At 35.6% G+C, this 26,113-nt stretch overlaps 1 protein-coding gene across 2 annotated transcripts in view; it reads right to left on the bottom strand.

Annotated features, from left to right (window-relative positions):
* Window positions 1–26,109, bottom strand: part of LOC144978127 (syndetin-like) — a 45,146-nt gene extending 19,037 nt beyond the window's left edge. For both annotated transcript variants that reach the window (XM_078923774.1, XM_078923773.1), the window contains exons 1-19: window positions 26,003–26,109; window positions 20,961–21,088; window positions 20,061–20,135; window positions 19,120–19,227; window positions 18,371–18,442; window positions 16,819–16,943; window positions 15,855–16,008; window positions 15,146–15,228; window positions 13,218–13,359; window positions 11,800–11,943; window positions 11,455–11,593; window positions 10,342–10,522; window positions 9,747–9,936; window positions 8,437–8,625; window positions 6,690–6,790; window positions 5,993–6,084; window positions 3,371–3,462; window positions 2,191–2,217; window positions 1,512–1,634 (exon numbers count right to left, since the gene is read on the bottom strand). In XM_078923774.1, the coding sequence (XP_078779900.1) occupies window positions 1,512–1,634; window positions 2,191–2,217; window positions 3,371–3,462; window positions 5,993–6,084; window positions 6,690–6,790; window positions 8,437–8,625; window positions 9,747–9,936; window positions 10,342–10,522; window positions 11,455–11,593; window positions 11,800–11,943; window positions 13,218–13,359; window positions 15,146–15,228; window positions 15,855–16,008; window positions 16,819–16,943; window positions 18,371–18,442; window positions 19,120–19,227; window positions 20,061–20,135; window positions 20,961–21,005 (2,082 nt within the window). In that variant the 5' untranslated portion in view covers window positions 21,006–21,088; window positions 26,003–26,109. The remainder of the gene's footprint in view (window positions 1–1,511; window positions 1,635–2,190; window positions 2,218–3,370; window positions 3,463–5,992; window positions 6,085–6,689; window positions 6,791–8,436; window positions 8,626–9,746; window positions 9,937–10,341; window positions 10,523–11,454; window positions 11,594–11,799; window positions 11,944–13,217; window positions 13,360–15,145; window positions 15,229–15,854; window positions 16,009–16,818; window positions 16,944–18,370; window positions 18,443–19,119; window positions 19,228–20,060; window positions 20,136–20,960; window positions 21,089–26,002) is intronic.
* Between the last annotated feature and the right edge of the window lie 4 nt (window positions 26,110–26,113).

Here is a 26,113-nt window from a genome sequence, read left to right as displayed (position 1 = left end):
AACTCTGACACAAACACATAGACTAACCCCTTTCTGGGTGGAACTCTGACACAAACACATAGACTAACCCCTTTCTGGGTGGAACTCTGGCACAAACACATAGACTAACCCCTTTATGGGTGGAACTCTGACACAAACACATAGACTAACCCCTTTCTGGGTGGAACTCTGACACAAATACATAGACTAACCCCTTTCTGGGTGGAACTCTGACACAAACACATAGACTAACCCCTTTCTGGGTGGAACTCTGACACAAACACATAGACTAACCCCTTTCTGGGTGGAACTCTGACACAAACACATAGACTAACCCCTTTCTGGGTGGAACTCTGACACAAACACATAGACTAACCCCTTTCTGGGTGGAACTCTGACACAAACACATAGACTAACCCCTTTCTGGGTGGAACTCTGACACAAACACATAGACTAACCCCTTTCTGGGTGGAACTCTGACACAAACACATAGACTAACCCCTTTCTGGGTGGAACTCTGACACAAACACATAGACTAGCCCCTTTCTGGGTGGAACTCTGGCACAAACACATAGACTAACCCCTTTATGGGTGGAACTCTGACACAAACACATAGACTAACCCCTTTCTGGGTGGAACTCTGACACAAACACATAGACGAACCCCTTTCTGGGTGGAACTCTGACACAAATACATAGACTAACCCCTTTATGGGTGGAACTCTGACACAAACACATAGACTAACCCCTTTATGGTGGAACTCTGACACAAATACATAGACTAACCCCTTTCTGGGTGGAACTCTGACACAAACACATAGACTAACCCCTTTCTGGGTGGAACTCTGACACAAACACATAGACTAACCCCTTTCTGGGTGGAACTCTGACACAAACACATAGACTAACCCCTTTCTGGGTGGAACTCTGACACAAACACATAGACTAACCCCTTTCTGGGTGGAACTCTGACACAAACACATAGACTAACCCCTTTCTGGGTGGAACTCTGGCACAAACACATAGACTAACCCCTTTATGGGTGGAACTCTGACACAAACACATAGACTAACCCCTTTCTGGGTGGAACTCTGACACAAATACATAGACTAACCCCTTTATGGGTGGAACTCTGACACAAACACATAGACTAACCCCTTTATGGGTGGAACTCTGACACAAACACATAGACGAACCCCTTTATGGGTGCTCAACTCCAGTCAAATGACATTATAAGCCTAATATTTTCTGTTTGGCAAGAATTGGAAAATATATCGAGGTTTTATAGCATACCGAATTCCGTAAATATAAGGAAAATTGGCAAACTTGTTGTATTCAATAAACTCAAAAATTTGATTTTATGAACGCCGTGTTCATCAATTGGTCATGTATAGTCTGTTGAGGTTCAATAAATGAAGCATTCTGAAGCACAATTACCAAGGTCGATATAAAAGTGAAAAAACCCCCAAAACCCAACAAAATAATAATCTGTGATGAACTCGTATAAAGCACAGAATAATTTGAAAGCCTTACAGCCACTTGGTTAGGGTCTGAGAAGGTTGCCTGTACAGGTTCATACTGGAAGATTAGATTGTCTCGAATACGCTGTAGTATTGTGTACAGTCGGGGATTTACTGTCCTGTCGAGGCCTTGGGGCTGTAAAAAAAAAAACGTAAACATATAACAGGAATTGAATGTATGAATGAATTACGTATGAATTAATAATGAATGAAGGAAACTGTATCTGCATGATTTGCAGGAAAAAGTCTTTAGTGTTTTCTCTTTTATTAAATTATCATTACCATCATCATCATCGTCATCATTCTTCTTCTTATTATTATTACAACTATCATCATCATTATTATCATTTTATCATTATTATTATTATTATCATCACCATCATCATCATCATCATCATCATCATAATAATCATTATTATTATTACTACTATCATGATGATGATGATGATGATGATGATGATGATGATGATGATGATGATGATGATGATGATGATGATGATGATGATGATGATGATAATAATAATAATAATAATAATAATAATTATAACAATAATGATGATGATGATGATGATGATGATGATGATGATGATGATGATGATGATGATGATGATGATGATGATGATGATGATGATGATTATTAATAAATCGATTATCACAAACATACAAAACAAACTAATGCAAATTTGACTCACCGTCTCAGTTGCAAAGAAGGAATAAACCTGCAGAGTAGATAAGGAGAAAAATACAATTTATAAAAAAAAATTTCATTGCATGGTTAAAGACAAAAGATTTGTAGCATAAAATCAACTTCTTAAAAATTTTAATGTATCCTAGTTCTTTATGCACAAGTTTGTGGTTCTAAATTGAATTATTCATGCTGGTTTTCTCATCAGTGTCAAAAGCCAAACAAAAGATAATATCTACCAACTTCATCAGTCTAACGATCTGACACTGAATCCAATGGTAAGTCTAATCCACTTGGTCTATTGATAATCAAAGTGATGTGGGAAAAAAATTATCAAGGTGCTATTTCTGGTAAAGCTTACAGGTCATCTATACTCTCAAAGCATTTGTGATAAACCTATGACAAATATACCAAAACAAGACCAAAAAATTAATTAATTACTAAATAAAAAAAGAAAGAAAATAAAGAAATACCGTAATTAATAAATAAAATACATTAAAAATTTAAAGACTTTGTCATACCCAACTCCTATGAACCAAGAAAAAAAATCGCTTGCTTTTTTTTTAACCAAATAAGAGTCGGATTGTTTTAATAATGTCTTTGTGTTTTTGGTAACAAAAATCCAATCATAGCAGTTGACGATTTACAGGTCAAAATGTCGGCATAATGATGACGTGATTATGAATCACTATTTCACGGGTTTATATATTGCATATTTTTGCTTATATTTTGACATTTAAGTAAAATTTTCAAAAAAACTTGAACTTAAAAAAAAAAAATTGGGGGGGGGGGAAAATTTTATATCGTGCAATATCCACTAAACATGCTCAAAGCTTTACAATGGGTCCCTGGCCAACAGCAATACTTAACATGTAAGACGTGACTTAACGCCTGTTAGGCGATATCACATTTTTTTTCTATCAAAGACAACGCTGTTAACAGCCAGGTACTCATTTTACACCTGAGTACGGTGAGAGAAAGTATGTAAGGAGCTTTTCTCAAGGACTCAATCATGCACCAAGCGAGGCTCGAACTCAAGATCTTCTGATCCGAAATCGAATATCATACAACAAGACCACAAAGCCGCAAAATCAGTGTTTTATCACTTAACTAGGGAGAAGCAATCAAAAGTAACTGCCATTCTACTTTACTATAGACACTCCTGTCTGACATCTTCCTAGACTTACCGTGTAGAAATAATAATCATAGAGTTGAGAGATACAAGTGATGACTTCAAATGCTATGGGCTTGAGAATGGAAATCATTTGGAGATATTTACCTAAAGAAACAAAACAAAATAAAAATCTCTTTAATCCTATGCAATATTCACACAATTTGTTAATATTCATTTATCAACAGCACAGATGTTAACTTTATTCATTTTCAATATATTTCTTTTGCTTTTTATAGATTGTTTTTATAAAGATAAATTTTAAAAGGATTCAGGGGGCATAATAATAATAATAATATAATAATAATAATAATAATAATAATACTTTATTGCATCCCAAAAAGGAAATTTTTTGTACAGACGTGTTATAATTTACACAATAAGATAAAAATACAATGGAAATAGGATGTATATATAAAAAAAAAGGAGCAGCTCTATAACCAGAGCTGCGCTTTATAATATGAATAATATCAACACTGTAAAATAGTTAAAACTGTCACTATAAATTGAAAATTGAAAAGATTGCAAAACAAATAAATTAATAAATTAATATTTATATTTTTAAAAAGTAAAAATGAGAAATAATTATATAAAATGATTATTGCTTGTTGTTATAAAGCCTAATACTGGACGGCAGAAAAGATTTTCGGTGTCTCTCTGTTTTCGTTGAAATAGAGAAAGGGCGACCACTTCTTTCTGACATAATAATTGATGGTCTTAGTGGATGATACTGGTCATTTAATATTTTAGTTATTTTATTTATACAAAATTTCTCGTATAAAAGATCTACATCGTCAACATCATTTATATAGCGTTTAATGGATTTTTTAATATTTGAATTTATTTTGTTCCTTTCCACTGCTAAGCAATTGCCTCCCCAAGCTGTTATACAAAATGACAAAACACTTTCGATTACTGCTCTATAAAATAATGTGCAGAGGGTTTTATCTATTCTAAACTGAGAGAGTTTTGATAAAAAATATGTACGTCTGCACATCTTATGCCTAATTATTTTCAAGTGTTCATCCCACTTGAGCCTGTCATCAATCGTTACACCAAGGTATTTGTAGTGAGGAACTCGCTGGACGAATTGGTCCTTTAATTTTAACGGTTCTATCGGTTCCTTCACTCTCCTAAAGTCAATCACTAGCTCCTTTGTCTTGCTTATGTTAAGCTCTAGGTGGTGGGCATCACACCAAGACACAAATCTATCAATTTCTTGCCTATAAGCCACTTCGTTGCCATTTGTTATGAGGCCTTGAAGAGCGGTGTCATCTGCAAACTTTATTAAAGGTACACTCAGGTTTTGACTTCTACAGTCATTCGTGTATATTGTGAATAATACAGGGGACAATACACAACCTTGAGGAGCACCAGTATGCCTCTTAGTCTCAACTGGTCGAAAAAGAATATGCTTATTAACTACTTGGGTTATCGCAATGGTTGACTTTGTTGATGATGATGATGATGATGATGATGAAGATAATGATGATGGATATTTTAAAAAAAGAAGACATGCCATAGAAATATGGATTACAACAAAAACAAAATGAAAATTTAACAGGAATCATCTCAAAGCCGATATTTTTATTAACAATTAAAACAATTTCAATGCAATCATATTTACATTTTGGGGAGACCAAAATATTTTTTAGGTTCTCCACTGTGCCAGCATTTAAAAGATTCCTTTTCTATATTTTATCTTATCAGAGACAAGACTTATCATACATAATGACAACTCCACTGTGTCAGAATTTAAAAGATTCCTTTTCTATATTTTATCTTATCAGAGACAGACTTATCATACATAATGACAACTCCACTGTGCCAGCATTTAAAAGATTCCTTTTCTATATTTTATCTTATCAGAGACAGACTTATCATGCATAATGACAACTCCACTGTGTCAGCATTTAAAAGATTCCTTTTCTATATTTTATCTTATCAGAGACAGACTTATACATAATGACAACTCCACTGTGCCAGCATTTAAAAGATTCCTTTTCTATATTTTATCTTATCAGAGACAGACTTATCATACATAATGACAACTCCACTGTGCCAGCATTTAAAAGATTCCTTTTCTATATTTTATCAGAGACAGACTTATCATGCATAATGACTGCTCCACTGTGCCAGCATTTAAAAGATTCCTTTTCTATATTTTATCAGAGACAGACTTATCATACATAATGACAACTCCACTGTGTCAGAATTTAAAAGATTCCTTTTCTATATTTTATTTAATCAGAGACAGACTTGTCATGCATAACGGACAACTTTTCATTGTGCTTAAACGGGACAGCCTAAGGCACAATACCATCATGACCCCAAAACAACAAAATATTTAGATAATTATATGATATAATCTAGACTGAAATCGTTTTCTGTTCCTTGTTTCAATTTGCTGGTCAGAAAAGGTTAATCCTGGGACATGCAAGGGTCATTTCCACTGACATAAACAGTCCAATTTTTGTTTTCTGTAAATTTCTATCAGATTGCCAAATTGAGACAATCCCGATTTCATCAGGACAGTTGGCCACTGTGATTATGGAATAGACATTTGAAGTAAAAAAATCTGAATATCAAAGAAAACAGTAATGAACTATTACTGATGCAAGAACCAAATTGAACATACCCAAAACTCTGAGTACATTGAGGGTTGTGTTGGTGATGAGAGGACCTTGTTTGTGCCGATGACTGCGACTGGAACTCCGTCGACGGCCATGTCTAGTTGGAGTAAAAGCATTCATTTATAAGAGGAATTTGAGAACAAATACTTGAAGACCAAGATAGCAGAGGTAACAAAAAAAAAAAAAATTAAAGTGAAACCTTATGGAACTTGCAAATTGACAGTCTTTGTTTGAAGTTACTCGTACTTATTTCAATTACTTCAAAATAGGTTAGGAAATGAAAAGACTCACTGTTGATTGTCAAATCAAATTGGAGAAACTTAAATGATAGTTTCAAGAATATAATTAGATTTTTTAAAGAGCTAAATAAAAGTAGTTCGGACATTTTACTTTGTAAATAAATCCCTTAAAATGATTATTAATTATTAATGTTTAATTAAGTGAGGAAACACACAACAGTAATTAGTTGGAATAATTATACTTGCCGAGTGGCATTAATGCAAGCAATGCTTTACTGAGATCCAACTATGTAAATCAACAATGTAAACTAAATAAAATGTCATTATGTAAATCACTTCATTGACCATTTGATTACTTATTATAATTTAACAATTGACATCGTTTTCATAAATTATCATGAGCATTAATCTTTTATCACAATCTCCATATTTAAGGACCCAACAACTTCTAAAGAGAAATTACTTGTATGAATAAGTCTCTCCAGTGAGCTCATCAATGTAATCTTTCTTCAGTTCATCTGGGATGTCTTGGTCACTATCAGAATCGGCATAACTGTCTTCATTCTGAAAAAAAAACCCCAAAGATTTTGATTTACTTCTTATCTCTGGAAAAAATAACCACACCCTTCCACCAAGGCATCTTTGATGGCATCACTCTGGGCATCCCTTGAAAGAATATATATTGTCCATCAGACAAATGTCTGTTGTTAAGAGGGATCAAACATGTTTTCCTACGTAAGCATATTAGGAATAAATAATCTTGCCAAAGAATAAAATAAAAGGGTCTCAAGCAGGCTCAAAATCCAGGACCTACTGGGTCACAATGCAATGCCTTAGCAACTCTGCCACTTCACATTCTTATCATCTCTATGCTACATAGAAAGGAAGCAAAGTTCAAAACTCAATACCCAACAAAAATGTTTAAATCCAATTGAACACATCAAAGAAAAACACAGCTCTTGATCTCTGAAAAAATAATTAAGTAAAAAAAAACAAACAAAACAAACAAAAATTCTAGTTCCCATTAATCCCTCTCATTTTTCATTTCTATTTTAAAAAAGCCTATAATATTAAACCTTTAGAAGGGAGATTAAAATTTCTTTCAAATCATAATTTCTCCTGTAATTTTCTCCTTTTGTGCAGTTTTTTGGTTTAGTGGTATGACTTGTTGATCTAAGTTTCAAGGCTTTACTCCTGACTATAAATAGCATTGTCTCAAAAAATACAACAAAAAACATAAGCATGTCTATAGCGCAATATCCATGCTTAAAGCATTTCATAAGGGGTCCCAAGGCAAGAGAAACACTTAACATGTAGGACGAGACACGACGCTTGTAAGGCGATATTACCATTTTTTCAGTCCGAGACCAGAGACCACCAATTATCGGCCAGATACTCATTTTACTGAGAGAATGACAGTAAAGCGCCTTTTCCAAGGACTCAACTATGGACCGCTCAGAGCGAAATTCTAACCCTAGACCTTCTAGCATTCCACAGGTAAGTGTCATGCCACAAGACCACATAGCCGTCTCAGAAAGAAAACAAAAAGGCTGTGATTGCGCCTTTGAGATATCTTGTCATGTCCCTGATTTAAAATGTTACTGTCAGCATGGGATTCCTAGTAAAGTGCTTTGAGCACATTTAGCAGATATTAGCAGGCATGCCTACCCTCAATTCCAAATTTCAGGAACATTTTACAGATAAAACATCAAATTCAAGAACAATACGTCAGGCAAACGTTTTAAAAGACGATAAAACATCTGATATTAAGAGCATAATATCGTTAAATTGGAACTATAGGTAATACTTAATACTTACAGTGATTCCAGTGCCCAAATATTAGTCAATAGAAAAGCTCACATTTTTTATTGTTTTGTTTATTTTTAACAGCAGAATTAACTATTTATGCCAAGTATGACCAGATTTGATATAGCAACATCTTAGGGTAAATTCAAACCTTGCAAATATAATAAAGAATCAATTGAATAGAGAATCATAAATAAATCAAAAGTTTTAATGAGATAAACAAAAGGAAGAGCTGGTTTGTAATCAATCTAAAAAAAGCTTTTGATCTGTCTATTAATAATTGTTGAAAAATTTGCATGCATAATCCGATCATTTTCAGTCGCAAACTATATCATATTTTAATCAAAATGAAATCATAATAAGAAAATAAAAATGTACCAAAAATAATGAAAAAAAATTCTTACTCCACTTCCTGAGAAAACATCCTCATTTTCCTCCTCCTCTGGTGGTTTATCAAAAGGACTGCCTTCATGAAGATAAGTAAGGAAGTAACTCTTGTCTTCTTTGTCGGAAACTTGTGAGTTATCTATCTTTGATTCAGGCTTGGATAGGCTGAGGTTGTTGTTGGCCCATTTACGAAGGAAACGAAATTCCTGCGTTAAAAGAAAAAAAGATAGAGATTCAAAGATATTGAAAAACTAATGACAATTCCAGATAATGAAGTGATAACATAAAATTCTCTTTCTCAATTATATCGGGAAAATTTCCTTTCGGGTTTTTTTTTTTTTCAAATATGATGAAGAAAACTCAAAAAACCACAAAGTGACCGATAGGAGATGGGATTCTTCCCAATCCATTAAATTTCAAAGCGATACTAAAGCTGCTAGAAGCTGTGGACTGTAAAAAGTAATAAACAAAAATGAATAGAACAGCTTCCAAAAAATAATAAAATATCAAAAATGATCAAAACCCTTCTTCAGCCAACAAAAAAAACCCAATAAAAACATAAATAAAATACACGACTTACTTAAAAACGGAAGAATAATATTTGGCATGACCTTTCAGAGATTGAAACTTCATGATTCAGGAATTTGAACATTTGTTGTCACAGAAATATTCTCAAAACAAAGCAAAATGTTGTCCATTACAACAATGTTAAATCAAATCCATAATGTATGTGCATGTCGATTTGAACCTACCCCATTAGATCCAGAAAGTTGGTCGTTGCCATCAATTAGGTTACACCTACCATCAAATGCATTACACCTACCATCAAATGCATTACACCTACCATCAAATGCATTACACCTACCATCAAATGCATTACACCTACCATCAAATGCATTACACCTACCATCAAATGCATTACATCTACCATCAAATGCATTACACCTACCATCAAATGCATTACACCTACCATCAAATGCATTACACCTACCATCAAATGCATTACATCTACCATCAAATGCATTACACCTACCATCAAATGCATTACACCTACCATCAAATGCATTACATCTACCATCAAATGCATTACACCTACCATCAAATGCATTACACCTACCATCAAATGCATTACACCTACCATCAAATGCATTACACCTACCATCAAATGCATTACATCTACCATCAAATGTATTACACCTACCATCAAATGCATTACACCTACCATCAAATGCATTACATCTACCATCAAATGCATTACATCTACCATCAAATGCATTACACCTACCATCAATTGCATTACACCTACCATCAAATGCATTACACCTACCATCAAATGCATGATATTGAAGTTGGATCTAACGGGACACATTTCCCACGCTTCATTCTCCAAGAACATCCTGAGCTCGTCCATACGAGTGTGATGATGGGCGGTGAAGTAAGACAGACTCTGTTGTTTCAACGACTCCTGGAGACCTTCGGACTTGGACCCACAAAACTCTTCACCAATCTCTATCAATCTGAGAGTCATTGAAGAAATGAATATATGAATGATTGACAAGTGGACTTTCCTTTATCATGAAAGGTTTTGACAAAGCTACTTGAATGCATGTTAATATATATTAGACACGCTGTAGGTCTGATAACCTGTTGTGGCCTCATAGTTGTAACGGAAATTTATGATGCCTGTTAGGCGATATTACAATTTTTCAGACAGAAACAAAGTTGCTAATGGACAGGTACTTATTTTACATCTGAGTGTGGTGAGAAAATGCGAGTAAAATGCATATTCAAGTACTCAAGTATGCGCTGCTCAGAGCGGGACTCAAACCCTGGACCTTCCGGTCTGAAGGCAAGTGTCATGCCAAAAGACCACCTAGCCGCATTGTTAAAATGTTACCACAAGACCACAAATCTGCACAAACCTGTTGACGATATCCAGCACGTAGATGAACTCGTCCAGCTTGAACCGACTCAAATCACAACTGGAAAAAAAAGTCTTTACTTTCTGCTGAACATCCTGCCAAACTCGACCTCTGCCATATTCCAACTTTTCCCACACGTAACGACGATTGAAACTTGCTTCTACTGCATCGCTGGCATCTTCTGTATTTTTGTACGTAACATAATAAAGGAATATATTTTCTATTATGGAAATAACAGACTGAAACACTCAAAAAACACACACACATCGTTCATGGCAAGCGATAAAGCTGTCATCTGCATTTTTTGCCAAATTGGGAGCTAAAATTTGCCAAAAAATTTGCCGAGGAGAACTAAGTGTTTCAGTAAAAATTAACACGCAATACAAAAAAAAAAAAAAAATATATATATATATAAAAGACAATTTATTACATTTATTTGACTTGAGAAATGAAATGACTGTGAATAGCGTTGTTACAAAGATTTTAAAGGATCATTATCCGTAGAGAGTAGCTTCCCTTGGTTTGGGCCCAGGCAAAGCTGCAACATTTCTCAAGTTTCGCACTTTTTTCTCTCGTTATTTTGTTTTCTCTTCTTTATTTTCCCCAAAATTTGCCGCGTGATTTGCCAATTTTCCCAAAATTAGCCACGATTTGCCGATTTTGGGAAATTTGCCAAAATTTGCTGCCGCAAAACATGCAGATGACTGGTATAAAGAGACAGTGAAGCAATATTCATTCATTCCTTAGGTAAACCTGAATGATTAATAATGTTAATTGCACAAGTTCTTGATTTTCACAGTAAAAGAAAAAAAAATGTCTTGTTCACAAGATTATGAATGGAAAAAATAATACTCTAATTGGATAAATCTTCTGTTTAGTTAATAAAGGTGAAGAGGTCAGGTGTCATTAATGTCAATGGCTTATCCAATTGGATTCAAGTAAATCTACCTAGAAAAACGATTTAAAAGTAAATAAATGTACATTGTTGAGTGTTGTAATAAAAATGAGAGAGAGAGAGAGAGAGAGAGAGAGAGAGAGAGAGAGAGAGAGAGAGAGAGAGAGAGAGAGAGAGAGAGAGAGAGAGAGAGAGAGAGAAAAGAGAGAGAGCAATACCTTGTTGTGTTTGTGTCTCCTCCACATCCTTATCATTGGCCTCGTGCCACTTGATGGTCTGATAATAACTCCTCATCACTTCCCACAATGCTCTGCATAAATCCACCAGGCACGGGGTGAAAGTCTCTATCGTGATATTCTATGTCAAGTAAAAATAACACAATGGTATCAGATTAACAAATTAAGAAATTAAGGAGCACGCACCTGTGTAAGATAAATCTACGATATTTTAGTGAAGGCACTTTTGATACTTGAATCTTTCTAAATAAGATAGATATTACATTTCACATAAGGCAAAAGATATAAGCAAGATGGCAAGGTTTTTATAAACATATTACCACCCACCTTGCACAGATCTGGGTAATGACGTTTCTGGAAGTTTTCCTTTCCCCCTGACCCAGACGCAAGTTCTACATATCCTAACACAATGGTGAAGGCGGTATTGTGGATTGCACTGGCAAAATGCATGTGAAGCTGGTCCATGGCTGTCTGGGGTGGTGAGACAAATGGAAGGTAGAGATGCATGCAAACAAAACTCAAAACGCAAACACAAAATCATCTCCTCTTCATATCAACCAAATAATAAACTCAGTTAAACTACAATTAAATCCTATTTTTCCACATTTTCCCAACTATTTTCAGAACACAAATAAGAAGCTCACATAGTGAGCAATTTGATTGAAATAAAAACTATATGGCAGCCCTGTATCGATTTTGACAAGCAAGGCAAAATCAGCTTTGATGCAAGTTGACACTTTATTCAGATAGATTGGATTAACTTTCACTCATTTGTTCTCAATATTTATAAGAGTCAAAGAGATTAGACGTGACGTGATGAGAGACAGTAAGCTCTCACCAAACTCGTTGGTCACAGTTGTCAATCCCAAAACAAAGGATAACGCACAGGTCTCTCTTTACAACTGTCATTGTTTACCTGTTGTCAAGACTATGCCAGCCCCCTCGCCTATTTAATGGCCACAGATGACATTACAAGCCCATACTGCAAAGCCCCTCTTTTGTCTGTAATAGAGTGGTGACACACTACTGTCGCATTAAACCCCGCCCACTCTCCATTCTTTGACCTGTCACGATTTCACCATGGATGACATTTAATCATGAGATTTTATTTGATTGATTTCTTGAATTTTCCTCTTCTGAAGCCAAAAATGTTACGATTAACCGAAGTTTGTTGCAATTAACCAGTGAATTTTATATAGAATTAATTCCGTTACTTGGGAAATGTTGCGATTAACCGAAAGTTGGGATTATCCGGAGTGGACTGTACAATAAACAAATTCTAAACATTTGATTCTATCCATTTAGAGAGTTACCTGTGTTTTCCCTAGACTGCGATAGGCCATCTGTACCTCTAAACATTTGATTATATCCATTTAGAGAGTTACCTGTGTTTTCCCTAGACTGCGACAGGCCATCTGTACCTCTAAACATTTGATAATATCCATTTAGAGAGTTACCTGTGTTTTCCCTAGACTGCGATAGGCCATCTGTACCTCTAAACATTTGATTATATCCATTTAGAGAGTTACCTGTGTTTTCCCTAGACTGCGATAGGCCATCTGTACCTCTAAACATTTGATTCTATCCATTTAGAGAATTACCTGTGTTGTCCCTAGACTGCGATAGGCCATCTGTACCTCTAAACATTTGATAATATCCATTTAGAGAGTTACCTGTGTTTTCCCTAGACTGCGATAGGCCATCTGTACCTCTAAACATTTGATTCTATCCATTTAGAGAGTTACCTGTGTTTTCCCTAGACTGCGATAGGCCATCTGCACCTTGTTGTAATGAGCCTCGTCAAAACCTGCACATGTTTTGGCCAGGGCTGTGTCCAGTTGTTCCTCTATCGTCTCCAGTGTGTCTTGGAGTTTGGAACTCAGTTCACTGGTACGGACAACAAAATAAAGGATTCAAAAGACGAGTGAATGAATTGGTGAATAATTGAATCAATGGATGAATGATTGAAAATAAATTTAAAAATTGAGCTTTTATACAGAGCAATATCCACTAAACATGCTCAAAGCACTTTACAATGGGTTCCCTAGCCAACAGCAACACTTAACATGTAGAACGAGACATGACGCCTGTTAGGCGATAGTACAATTTTTTTTTTCCGGACAGACACAACGCTGTTAATGGCCAGGTACTCATTTTACACCTGAGTAAGGTGAGAGAATGTGAGTAAAGAGACTTTTCCAAGGATTCAACTATGCGCCAAGCGAGGTTCGAACCCAGGACCTTCCAATCCGAAAGTGAGTGTCATAGCACTAGACCACCTAGATTGAATTAATTAATAAAATAGCATGTATGTCTCTCTCACCTGATACATTTGTAGTGTTTCTCACCTGATACATTTGTAGTGGTTCTCACCTGATACATTTGTAGTGTCTCTCACCTGATACATTTGTAGTGTCTCTCACCTGATACATTTGTAGTGGTTCTCACCTGATACATTTGTAGTGTCTCTCACCTGATACATTTGTAGTGGTTCTCACCTGATACATTTGTAGTGTCTCTCACCTGATACATTTGTAGTGGTTCTCACCTGATACATTTGTAGTGGTTCTCACCTGATACATTTGTAGTGTCTCTCACCTGATACATTTGTAGTGTCTCTCACCTGATACATTTGTAGTGGTTCTCACCTGATACATTTGTAGTGTCTCTCACCTGATACATTTGTAGTGGTTCTCACCTGATACATTTGTAGTGTCTCTCACCTGATACATTTGTAGTGTCTCTCACCTGATACATTTGTAGTGTCTCTCACCTGATACATTTGTAGTGTTTCTCACCTGATACATTTGTAGTGTCTCTCACCTGATACATTTGTAGTGTCTCTCACCTGATACATTTGTAGTGGTTCTCACCTGATACATTTGTAGTGTCTCTCACCTGATACATTTGTAGTGTCTCTCACCTGATACATTTGTAGTGTTTCTCACCTGATACATTTGTAGTGTTTCTCACCTGATACATTTGTAGTGGTTCTCACCTGATACATTTGTAGTGTCTCTCACCTGATACATTTGTAGTGTTTCTCACCTGATACATTTGTAGTGTTTCTCACCTGATACATTTGTAGTGTCTCTCACCTGATACATTTGTAGTGTTTCTCACCTGATACATTTGTAGTGGTTCTCACCTGATACATTTGTAGTGTTTCTCACCTGATACATTTGTAGTGTCTCTCACCTGATACATTTGTAGTGTCTCTCACCTGATACATTTGTAGTGTTTCTCACCTGATACATTTGTAGTGTCTCTCACCTGATACATTTGTAGTGGTTCTCACCTGATACATTTGTAGTGTCTCTCACCTGATACATTTGTAGTGTCTCTCACCTGATACATTTGTAGTGTCTCTCACCTGATACATTTGTAGTGGTTCTCACCTGATACATTTGTAGTGTCTCTCACCTGATACATTTGTAGTGTCTCTCACCTGATACATTTGTAGTGGTTCTCACCTGATACATTTGTAGTGTCTCTCACCTGATACATTTGTAGTGTCTCTCACCTGATACATTCGTAGTGTCTCTCACCTGATACATTTGTAGTGTTTCTCACCTGATACATTTGTAGTGTTTCTCACCTGATACATTTGTAGTGGTTCTCACCTGATACATTTGTAGTGTTTCTCACCTGATACATTTGTAGTGTCTCTCACCTGATACATTTGTAGTGTTTAAACGTGCTGGCTGCCTGCTGACACTCCAAGCATAACTGAATGGCCCCACTGTAATCTTCTTCCTGGTGACGAGACAAACAAAATACATGAGACAATGTTAATAACTGAAAGAAACCAACATGTCTTTAGTCTCCAATATTACAGGATATTACTTATACTTATAGTTGAATACCGTTACATCAAGAGCAAGTGTTTTATATAGACAAGCAGTTGAATATCACTAAAAAGATAAATATTATTACATCATAAAAATAATAAGATAAATACATATGATTAATTACCCAATTACTACACTACTACACCCAAGGGAGTCCCAGTAGCTCAGTTGGTAGAGCACTTGCCTCACAGGAAAAGGGACCAAGATCGATTCCAGGTGCAGTCGGCGCAGATTTTTTCTGACCCCCGGTCCACTCAGCACTGAATGGGTAGCTGAGTCTGTTAGATTTGGCGGAAAGTACTTTGCGATAGACTAGCGTCCTATCCAAAGGATAGCAAGCAATTGCTATTGTCCGTTTCACACAATAGAAACCGGCTCCATGGGCCCAAACAATGAAAATTTAAATAAATCCATTAGTAGAGTAAACTAGATAGATAAATAGATAAACAAAAAAATCAAACAATAAATAAAAATAATGAATATTCTAAATGGATAGCTAATATCGACATTTCGAACAAACGCAGTGTCTACCTCCATCATTTCACGTAGTCTGAGATCTGTCCTTTGTAGTGTCTTGATAGTCCGCAGGGATTTCAACAGACTAATAAGCTGTTGTCGTTTTCTGTAGTTGGACAGCAAGCCTAGACTAGTAATGGTGAAACTCTCCCTGGCTCGACTGAGCTCTCTGAAAATAAATAAATAAATAAATAATTAAATGACTTTTAGCTTTGGTTATTTGAAAATAAATAAAATAAAATTCCCTTTATTCATCCCCAAGGGGAAATTTGTCTTTAGGGTCTGTTCCAAGGGAAGACTGGAATAACCCAGGCATCAGCCACACAACAGCGCCATAAAGTGAGCTAGGGCAGGGTGACTTGCTCAAGGCCACACAACAAGGTGGGTTGTCGAACTTGGGACTGAGCCACGCTGGTCCATTTGTGATGTTTTAACTTATTTTATCATATTATCTTCTTATCAAGTTTTCCTCCAAAGTCATGAGTTAAAACAAAACTTTGGAGAGAAAAAAAAAAGCAACCAGTAATTTTCTCATGTAACCAAAGTGTGATTAAAGCCTATCACTATCATAACTAAAATAGTACATTCAAAGTAAACACTACAAAAAGCAACCAGTAATTTCCTCATGTAACCAAAGTGTGATTAAAGCCTATCACTATCATAACTAAAATAGTACGTTCAAAGTAAACACTACAAAAAAGCAACGTCTAAAAAACTAGTCTTCAATGAAAGCCTTTCTAAACTCTGTCAAAAAAGAACAACAACAACACCAAAAAGAACAAAAACACCAAAAAGAACAAAAACACCAAAAAGAACAAAAACTAAAAGAAAACAATAAGATAAGCTTGCATTTTAAAATGATGAAGATAAAATTTTAAAAACATTAAAAAAAATCAAAACAAAAAAAACAACCCCCCCCCCCCCCACACACACACACAAATTTTAAAACAAATGAAATACAAGTAAGACTTCTTCTTACCGCCGGCCATTGTGACAGACTTTACCAGCAGCTTGGAGAGTCCTCTGTAATTCCATCACCCGCTGTAACTCTGCTGCATATGCTGGATGGTTCTGGAGAATCAGCTCTGATACTCTCTTGGTCACCTAGGGTGAGTCAATTTGTACAAGGCAAACTCAATCAATAACTCAACATAATGAATGAATATACAGTAGAACATGAAAGTAACATACTCGGAAATAGCGAGAACTCGGAAATAGCGAGAACTCGGAAATAGCGAGTAAAATCTAAATCCCCGTTTTTTTCTCTTATTTGGGTCAATAAAATTAGCATGCAAGTAGCGAGTATGAAAAAGAGGTCAACTCAGAAATAACGAGCATTTCCTGCCCCAGCCTAGGACTTCGAACGAAGTAAAGCAAAACACCAGACAAGGGCGATTTAAATATTTTTAGCCTAGCTTCTTTTCTTTTCTTATTTTTCGTTACGAGTAATATTATTACATAATAGCCTAGTCTAGAGTACATAGTAGGCGAAACAAATTTGGGTGGGGGGGTTGGTGTGTGTGTTTGTGTGCGTGTGGGGTTCAATTATTCACCCAATGTGGTGCCGCGCGAGGTAAGCACTGGCAGCCAACATGTCAACATGCCTCACTTCGCATCATCGGTCAGCGAGTCGCATTCGTTAACGAACGACACGATCAGCGAGAGAGGGGAGCGTGGAACCATCATTTCAGTGGTCAGTGATTGAGTGATGCGCTTGCTTACCTCATCAAACATGCCTAGTGCATACAAACACTCGCACACACACATACATGAAATCTTGATGGAAATGGAAGGATTGGATCAACTTCAACATGTGGCCATCATTACGTAGTTAATGAAGGCCGTGTTCAACCCCGCCCTCACCCCACTTTATCCACACACAGTCATTTGCACGCACGCGCGGCACACACGCACAAACACACACACACACACACGCACACACATTGTCTTTCCATATTTTTGTACGGCCGAGTGACCTTTCCTGGCAACTCGGGAATAGCGAGAACTCGGAAATAGCGAGTAATCAGGAGTGGACCCGTCGAACTCGCTATTTCCGAGTTCTACTGTATTGTATAAAGGGAGACCTGATAGCTCAACTGGTAGAGTCAATTTGTACAAGGCAAACTCAATCAATAACTCAACATAATGAATGAATACATTGTATAAAGGGGGTCCTGATAGCTCAACAGGTAGAGCACTCGTTTCACATGCAAAGCGACCGAGATCGATCCCCGGTGCAGTTGATATTTTTTTGACCCCCAGTCCACCCAGCAGTGAATGGGTAGCTGATTTTGTTAGATTTGGCAGAAAGTACTTTGCGATTGACTAGTGTCCTATCCAAAGGATAGCAAGCAATTGCTATTGTCTGCTTCACGCTATAGAAACCAGGATAAACTCCGGCTCCATGGGCCCAATGTCTCTGAAGGACTACATCGTATAAAATAGACAAATATTTCAACATCATGCCATAAAGGGCTATCAAGCTTTATTTTGTTTTTACATTTGGGGTTCAAACTCCACCACTTGCTTACCGCCATCAGCTGTCTTTTCAATCGAGTGCAATCCTCACTGATTTGATTCAAGTCGACTTCATCAGAAAGTTTCTGAAAGGATACGTGAGACAACGAATGAATTTTCAAAATAACACAAGGTTGCTTGCTATGCTTGCAGATACCTTTGAAGACAAAGAGACAACGAATGAATTTTCAAAATAACACAAGGTTGCTTGCTATGCTTGCAGATACCTTTGAAGACAATGTGCCTGACTTAGCAGGTCTGACAACCTAACATAATTATAGGCTTGATTGAGCAAATGGAAAAATTAATATAACAGCTTTAAAAAAAAAAAAAAAGAACAAAATACCAAACATGGAATGTTTCAAGCTCAAAACCCTTGTTCAGCCGACAAGAAAAAACAATGAAAACACAATTACAGATAGATGGCAGATAAAAATCTAGCACATATTTTCTGGAAGTAATAAGATCTTGGAATGGGAACGAAATGAAAAAAATGGAAGGAAAAAAAAAAAGCCGAAAAACCTGACATTTGAATCCATAAAAAAGATTTTCATTCACAACCAGCACATTGCTTTGCTGAATCAATTTCACTTTAAGTAAAACTTTGGAATCATTCTTATTTTTTTTTCTTTTCTCTCTCTCTCTCTCTCTCTCTCTCTCTCTCTCTCTCTCTCTCTCTCTCTCTCTCTCTCTCTCTCTCTCTCTCTCTCTCTCTCTCTCTCTCTCTCTCTCCTGCTAACAGGTAATTAAGATAAATGATTACCTCAAGTTCTACCAGGCTTGTGTCAAAATCCCCATCATTGTAATAAAAGTTCTCAATCCCATCGATGATCTCTTGTTCCTCATGAGGATTTACTGGTCTTTTGGCCACCTGAAAACAAAAAACCAAAACAAAAAATCACGTCGTTATCATTTGCAGATCATTTGTTACCTCAACTATCACATTATAATTCATGGTTTGGTAACGATAATGAATAAAAAACACCGACTATATCTGTAGTTTACTTGGGTTACTTTTACCCCGTATCTATTTATTTCATTTTTCTGAGACAAATTGTTGACGTAGTATCAAAGCTAATGTTTTTACTTTTTTTGCATGTTAATGATAGTTTAATAAAACTATCTATGTACATGATTATTTTTAATACATTTCTTCCAATTTTGAAAAGTAGCAAAAATCTTCCATCTTCAATCAGAAGGATTGAGTGAGTTAAGAGGCCAATGAATTAACTAATCAGTAAGTTAATGAGTCAATGAAAAGGTGTGTGCGAGGATATGGGTGAGATAGAGGATGCCGCGATGGGGTCTTGTAGTATGATGCTCACTTTCGGATTGGAAGGTCTCTAGTTCGAACCTCGCTTAGTGCATAGTTGAGTCCTTGAGAAAGGCTCTTCACTCACATGCTCTCACTGTACTCAGGTGTAAAATGAGTACCTGGCAGCTAACAGCGTTGTCCTGTCAGAAAAATTGTAATATCGCCTAACAGGCAGGCGCATGTCTCATTCTACATGTTCTGTGTTGCTGTTGGTCAGGAACCCTTTGCAAAACGCTTTGAGCACATTTAGTGGATATTGCGCTTTATAAAAGCTCAAGTTTTTTTTTTGTTTTTTTTTTTTAATAAGCTAGCAAGAGGAAAATAAATATAAATTTACATAAAAGAAGGGTGGAAAGCAAATTTTGAAATTGCATTAAAAAGGAAAGTACCTTAGGTTTAGTGATGGCGGCTCCAACACTCAAAATCTCAGAGGCAGTTTCCTCCACAGGAGATGTAATGCTTTCCTGTGACAGTTTCAGCAGTTTGGTAGACAAATGAGAATGACAAATTTTTAATTCTTTTTTTTTATTAGATATTAAGACAGATATTATGTAAAATGATGAACTGATGAACCATCTAGTAACAAAGTGGTCTGGATATTATCTTTTTTTTTCTTTTTTCAACTGGTAAATGAGTGCACTTATGGGTATAAATGTTTCTAATCTTGTCCCATTCAGGAGAGGGTGAGAGGTGCGTATAAATTTACAGATCAATAACAGGTCATCTATCATGGCAGTAGAGATCTGCAGAGATGGTGCTATGACCGTCAAATAAAAAAATAAAAAATTCTGTTCTGTATTTCCGATTATCATGAGAGTCCTGTAAAGCCGCCCCCCTCCCCCCCCCCCCCCTCCCCCCTTTGCACACACAACTCAAGAGACCAGTACTAGTCCTGGGTTCAATCCAGGATTTGTCTGACCACTGTGTGGCATACATGTGTCTATGTAAAAGAGAGAGAGAGAGAGAGAGAGAGAGAGAGAGAGAGAGAGAGAGAGAGAGAGAGAGAGAGAGAGAGAGAGAGAGATAATGTAGTTCAGTTCGAATATTGTTATAACATGTGCCCAAAGCTCTGAAAAACCATGTATTTATAATTTTGGCAAAAAAACAAACAAACTTGCTCATTAAATATCAATTGATTAAAATTATCATCTTGTCAAAAACTTGAGAGTATTCTGGCAAAGTTTTTTAATACTTTATTTTTTTCAGAGAACACACGGCTGTCATTTGAATGAGGATGGACCTTGAAGAAACATCTGCTTTATCGTTTCATTAATTGAGCATTTCTTTACCTGTCTGCGAGGAATGAGGGACTTCAGCTTTTGTTTAAAATCCATCCTGACAGATAAAGATGATCCAATGGATTGTAGAAATCAACTGCTTTACCTTGACCTTGACTGCATCTCTTTATAAAAAATAACTGAAATAAAATATAACAATTATTCATAATCATATTTTAAAGGAATTTTACTTTTTATCGGTATTATTAACAATATCACCATCATTATCAATATAATCCTCATTTTATCATCATACACATTATTGTAATTATTATTATGAGTTAAGATGAGGATCATTAATATCATCATTATAAAAATCATTATAAAAATGGGAATGAATATGAACTTTCTCTTTTCAAAATGGCCGTTCAATCGATTGAATGGCTTGGAGTTGGTTGAGAGAGTGTTAGTTGGAGAGTGGAAGTAGAAGAAAAGAATGGAGTGTTTACAATATTTGGTGTGACTGAGAACTGAGAATTTAAATGCTTTATTTTTTATTCAAGACTGAAACTTGACTAGATACTGTTTTGTTTGTTTGTTTTTTTTTTAAATCAGCAAACCATGAAAATGTCCCGACCACCTTCACATCTGCCAGGTTCCCCAGTCTTGACCACCACCCCAGATCTCAGCTCGTCAAAGGAGTTGACATAACTAGACCTGTAAATGAGCTCTATAAAAATTTACTGAAACTCTTCGACAAACTGAAGATTCAATTATTTTTTTTTTAAATAAGGGCATCATTGGAGAGGAGAGTGATAAATACAATATATCAAAATAGTGGGTGTTATTTCTTACTGGAAGTATGACTGCCATAATTTGATGTAGAAGGAATGCTAAATAAGCATGTCATTCATATAGGTAAAGATGACTTCATCAAAGTCATATTCCTGCCTCTGGAATTTTTTTGACATAGAAAAATAATCACCATTATCATCTTTAACTTCTAGCCATGACCAATTGAATTTATTCCTCACCACGGGACTCACATCTTTATCGATGCTTGACAAGTCTGAATTGCGATCCACGAACAGCTCAGCCATTGTGAGAACATTAGAATAATGTAGCAATGAGCAAACTTGATTTTCAATCAGTAAATGACAGAGAAAAAAAAAAACTTAAATAAATATGACTTCTGGCCAATACACTGAATTATTAAGTAGAAGTGAATTATCAAGAAGAAACTTCGGCAGGCGTAGCGGAAAAATTCAAGGAATCGAAATGAAGGTAAATCGCCACAAAACAGCAAGCTCGCTTGGGCTTGAGCAAAACAATGCCAAAAAACGTCCTGATTTGCACGGGAATTAATTAGGCTACTTACCATTGTTCCTTATGATCAGGTACTCAATCAGTGAAGAAACGGTCAACCAGTTTGTTTACAACGTGAGGCAATCGAAATGTGCTTGTAGCAATCTATCCTACCTTTCGATTTGAAGATGTCTACATAACGGACTTGCTGCATTCGCAATTTACTTTATCATAGTTTTGAGACTCGAAGGGTAAATGTGGTCAATTTTGGCTTAGATGAAACAGTGAAATTTATCGCTCGGTGGCTCAGTTAAAATTGGCTACAGTTGGGATCACGACGGATTGGAAAGTGAAAAAATAATTTAACGAAGGATGTGTGACAATACCCAGGGAAGTGTTCAGACACGCCTTTTATAAAAAGTGTCGCTTTGTCTTGGCAAAATATACATCGTTAATATAAACGGTCCCCATGAGCTATGCGTAGCGCTGTGGAACACTCCTAATTATTTTACGGCCATTCGACTACGATTTGTGAATTCTTTCTTTTTTTTATTTCTTTCTTTCTTTCTTTCCTTTTTTAAATATTTGAATTTGACAAATTGACTGATTTCAGTTAATTGACTGAGAATTTACAGGTCTACATAACTTAGACTAGGCCTTATACTACTTATACATTTAATTTATTTTTGATTTTCATCAACAGGAAAAAAACAAACCCAATCCTTTATGGGAAATTATTTAATCAATAGAATATATGTACTGAATACATGCTTTGAAATTCTCCAATTAATTGCTTGTTATTTCATGAATAGTTCCTCCAGTCTATTTTTACCTTTTGTTTTTTTCTAATATATTCAATGTTTTTCAAGTTATTTACATATAAAATAAAAAACACACATGATCACTTCCACAACCCCCCTCCCCCCTTCTAGCCCTTTCTGTCTGTCTAAATACCCCTCTTTCTATCTGAACCCCCCCCCCCCCTCCCCTTTCCCACAAATTCTTTTATTAAATAAACTTTTAAAAAATGACATAGTAAAGCTTCCTGTAAATTTTAACCTATGGCGAAGGGATATCATTATTCCAGAACAAGCAAAGTAGTCAGTAGAAAAAAACAACACAAAACAATTATATACACAAGGCTGTCATTCCTAATAAGATATTCAGACTCCAAGTGTGTGCCAATAATTTGGTCGCTATTCGCTCCCCCCCCCCCCCCCCCCCCTTCCCTGGACTCAATTAGTGATTGGTGGTTGGACTCAGAGGGAAATAGCCCTTGTGGTAGGGTCAAAGTGGATTATAGTGCTGGGTAAATTAAGTTTGTAACACACCTTCATCAAGCTCGCTTGGGCAAAAATATATGTGACAAAAGTGACAAGTTGCTTTAGAACTCGGCTGTCATTATTCCCAGACGCCTGTCTGGGGATAATAAAAATTCGTTATCCCCAGACAGGTGTCTGGGGATAACCAATTTTTGTTATCCCCAGACACCTGTCTGAGGATACTATCCCCAGACGCATTTAGCAAGTGGGCAGAAACATTTTATGCAAAATGCCAAACTAGGCGTGAAAAATACCAAATATTCTGGAAAAAATACTAGTGGTTGTGTCCCAAAACAGTTAATATATCAAGTGATATTTAACACAAGATGAAAGTAAATAGTGATCAAATGTCAAATCCAGCTCTTTAAAAAAAAATATTTTAAAGCAAATGGATCAATGAAATTTCTTTTGTTACTTTGATCTGAAAACGTCAAACTGGCAATTCGACTTTTTATTTTCAACCAGGAAGAAAGTTGTTAATCATCAAATCTGTTCATAGTCCACCAACCATTTAAATTTTCATTACCAACCTACCTGTTAACTTTATTGATCATCTCTTGTTTCTATAATTTGCTCATTCTGGCCACAATTTTGGGGACGACGGGAATAATTTTTATGTCGCGGACGAATTCCTAGGCCATGGTGTTGTCCGCCCCAAAACCCAAAACCCACACCTGTTATTTTCCTGTCTGCTTCGCACAAGACAATACAATTTAGTATCACACGTCCACAAAACTAGATCCAACAACATATTTTTATTCGAATCAGAGATGAAAATAACTACCAAAACAAGGAAGCAAAAATGGTGGAAATATGTTTAGCTCATATATGAATTTAAAATATTCCGATAGCGGTATGGATAGGCAGCTCAGTGGGTAAGGCCACCTTTCATTTTACTCCTTTTAGCTGCACAGATTCGACCCAGACGCGACCGCCCCCCCCCCCCCCCCCCCCCCCCACTCATTTTTTTTTTTTTTTCCCTTTTCTTTCTTTCTTCCCAATTGATTTTCATTGTTTTCACTTTTGTTCCGAGTTCCGAGCAAGAGGTTTTTTTTAATCAGTTGAATTTTTTATTTCTCCGATAATATTATTTCATTATTTAATTTGCTCTAGATCTATTATTGTTTTTTTTTGTTTTGGTCAATGATAATAATAATAATAATAATAATAATAATAATAATAATAATAATAATAATAATAATAATAATAATAATAATAATAATTGTAATATTTGTTATTATTATTACTATTACCATCATAATCATTATTATATTATTATCAATAATAGTATTATTTTTATTATTAATACTCTTATTATCATACTATTATTATTACTATTATTATTATTATTATTATTATTATTATTATTATTATTATTATTATTATTATTATTATTATTATTATTATTATAATAATAATAATAATAATAATAATAATAATAATTATTATTATTATTATTATTATTATTATTATTATTATTATTATTATTATTATTATTATTATTATTATTGTTAACACTATTCCCTGCTCCGAGGGAAATCTCTCTTTTTCTTTTTTTTTTTTATATTTTGACCTAAACCTTAGAGTTTTTTGTTTGCTAAACCTTTATGTAAATGTTCCGTTTCAGAGCATGAATTTCTTAAATTGTTTTTATTCTTAAGACAATTATTGTTTTTACTATCTGACCATTTGGTCGCTCTCTGAATATTTCTGTTTGTTTGCTTTTTAATTATTTATTCTTTTTAGACACTATATGAGATCGGAGTGGGGGCGAATATATTTGCTAGAAATTAGAAAAAAAAAACAAAGAGAGAGAGAGAGAGAGAGAGAGAGAGAGAGAGAGAGAGAGAGAGAGAGAGAGAGAGAGAGAGAGAGAGAGAGAGAGAGAGTTTAATAATAAAAAAAAGAGGTGGGGGAGGATGGATGGGACATTTATCCCTTTCAACGTTCTGTAAAAAGAAGACGGAATTTAAAAAAAAAATAAATAAAAAAAAAGTGACGTTAACAGGATTCGACCCCACAACGTCGATTATGGTCAAACTTCCAGGGCAGACGACTAAACCATTCGGCCATGACACCCACTTCGAAGTTGACGCATATTGTGTATATGTAGGAACAACTGATTTTAATGTTGGTTAATTTTATGTTTTTATAGATATTTTATTAACTTTCCTTATTTCTATGTGCATCTGGAAACTTTCCATATTCTGGAATGTGGATAATTGTTTAAAAGAGCGGAGTTTCAAATATGCGTCTGGGGATAATAAAAATTTGTTATCCCCAGACAGGTGTCTGGGGATAACAAATTTTTATTATCCCCAGACAGGTGTCTGGGGATAATCACAGCGTTAGAACTCTTGAGTGGGTGGTCCGGTTCAACATTGCAATTTTTTTATAAACAATGTGACCGGATTTATAAGACTCTCAAAATATGCGTGTTTGTTAGCATGAATAATACATATCTAAATTGCAAAATAAATAACCCACCTATGAACTATCTGGGAAATGTGTTTCCCTTTTATTTTGATCTCTAGGATCTAAACAAAAAGTTGTCATACAAAAACAAGTTTGATTCGTAGAGAAATGGTAAAAAGAGAA

The sequence above is a fragment of the Berghia stephanieae genome, chromosome 8, assembly GCF_034508935.2.
Source record: "Berghia stephanieae isolate SIO BIC M18660-M18661 chromosome 8, UCSD_Bste_1.3, whole genome shotgun sequence".
Classification (NCBI taxonomy): Eukaryota; Metazoa; Mollusca; class Gastropoda; order Nudibranchia; family Aeolidiidae; genus Berghia; species Berghia stephanieae.
This window is presented reverse-complemented; position numbering and strand designations above follow the sequence as displayed.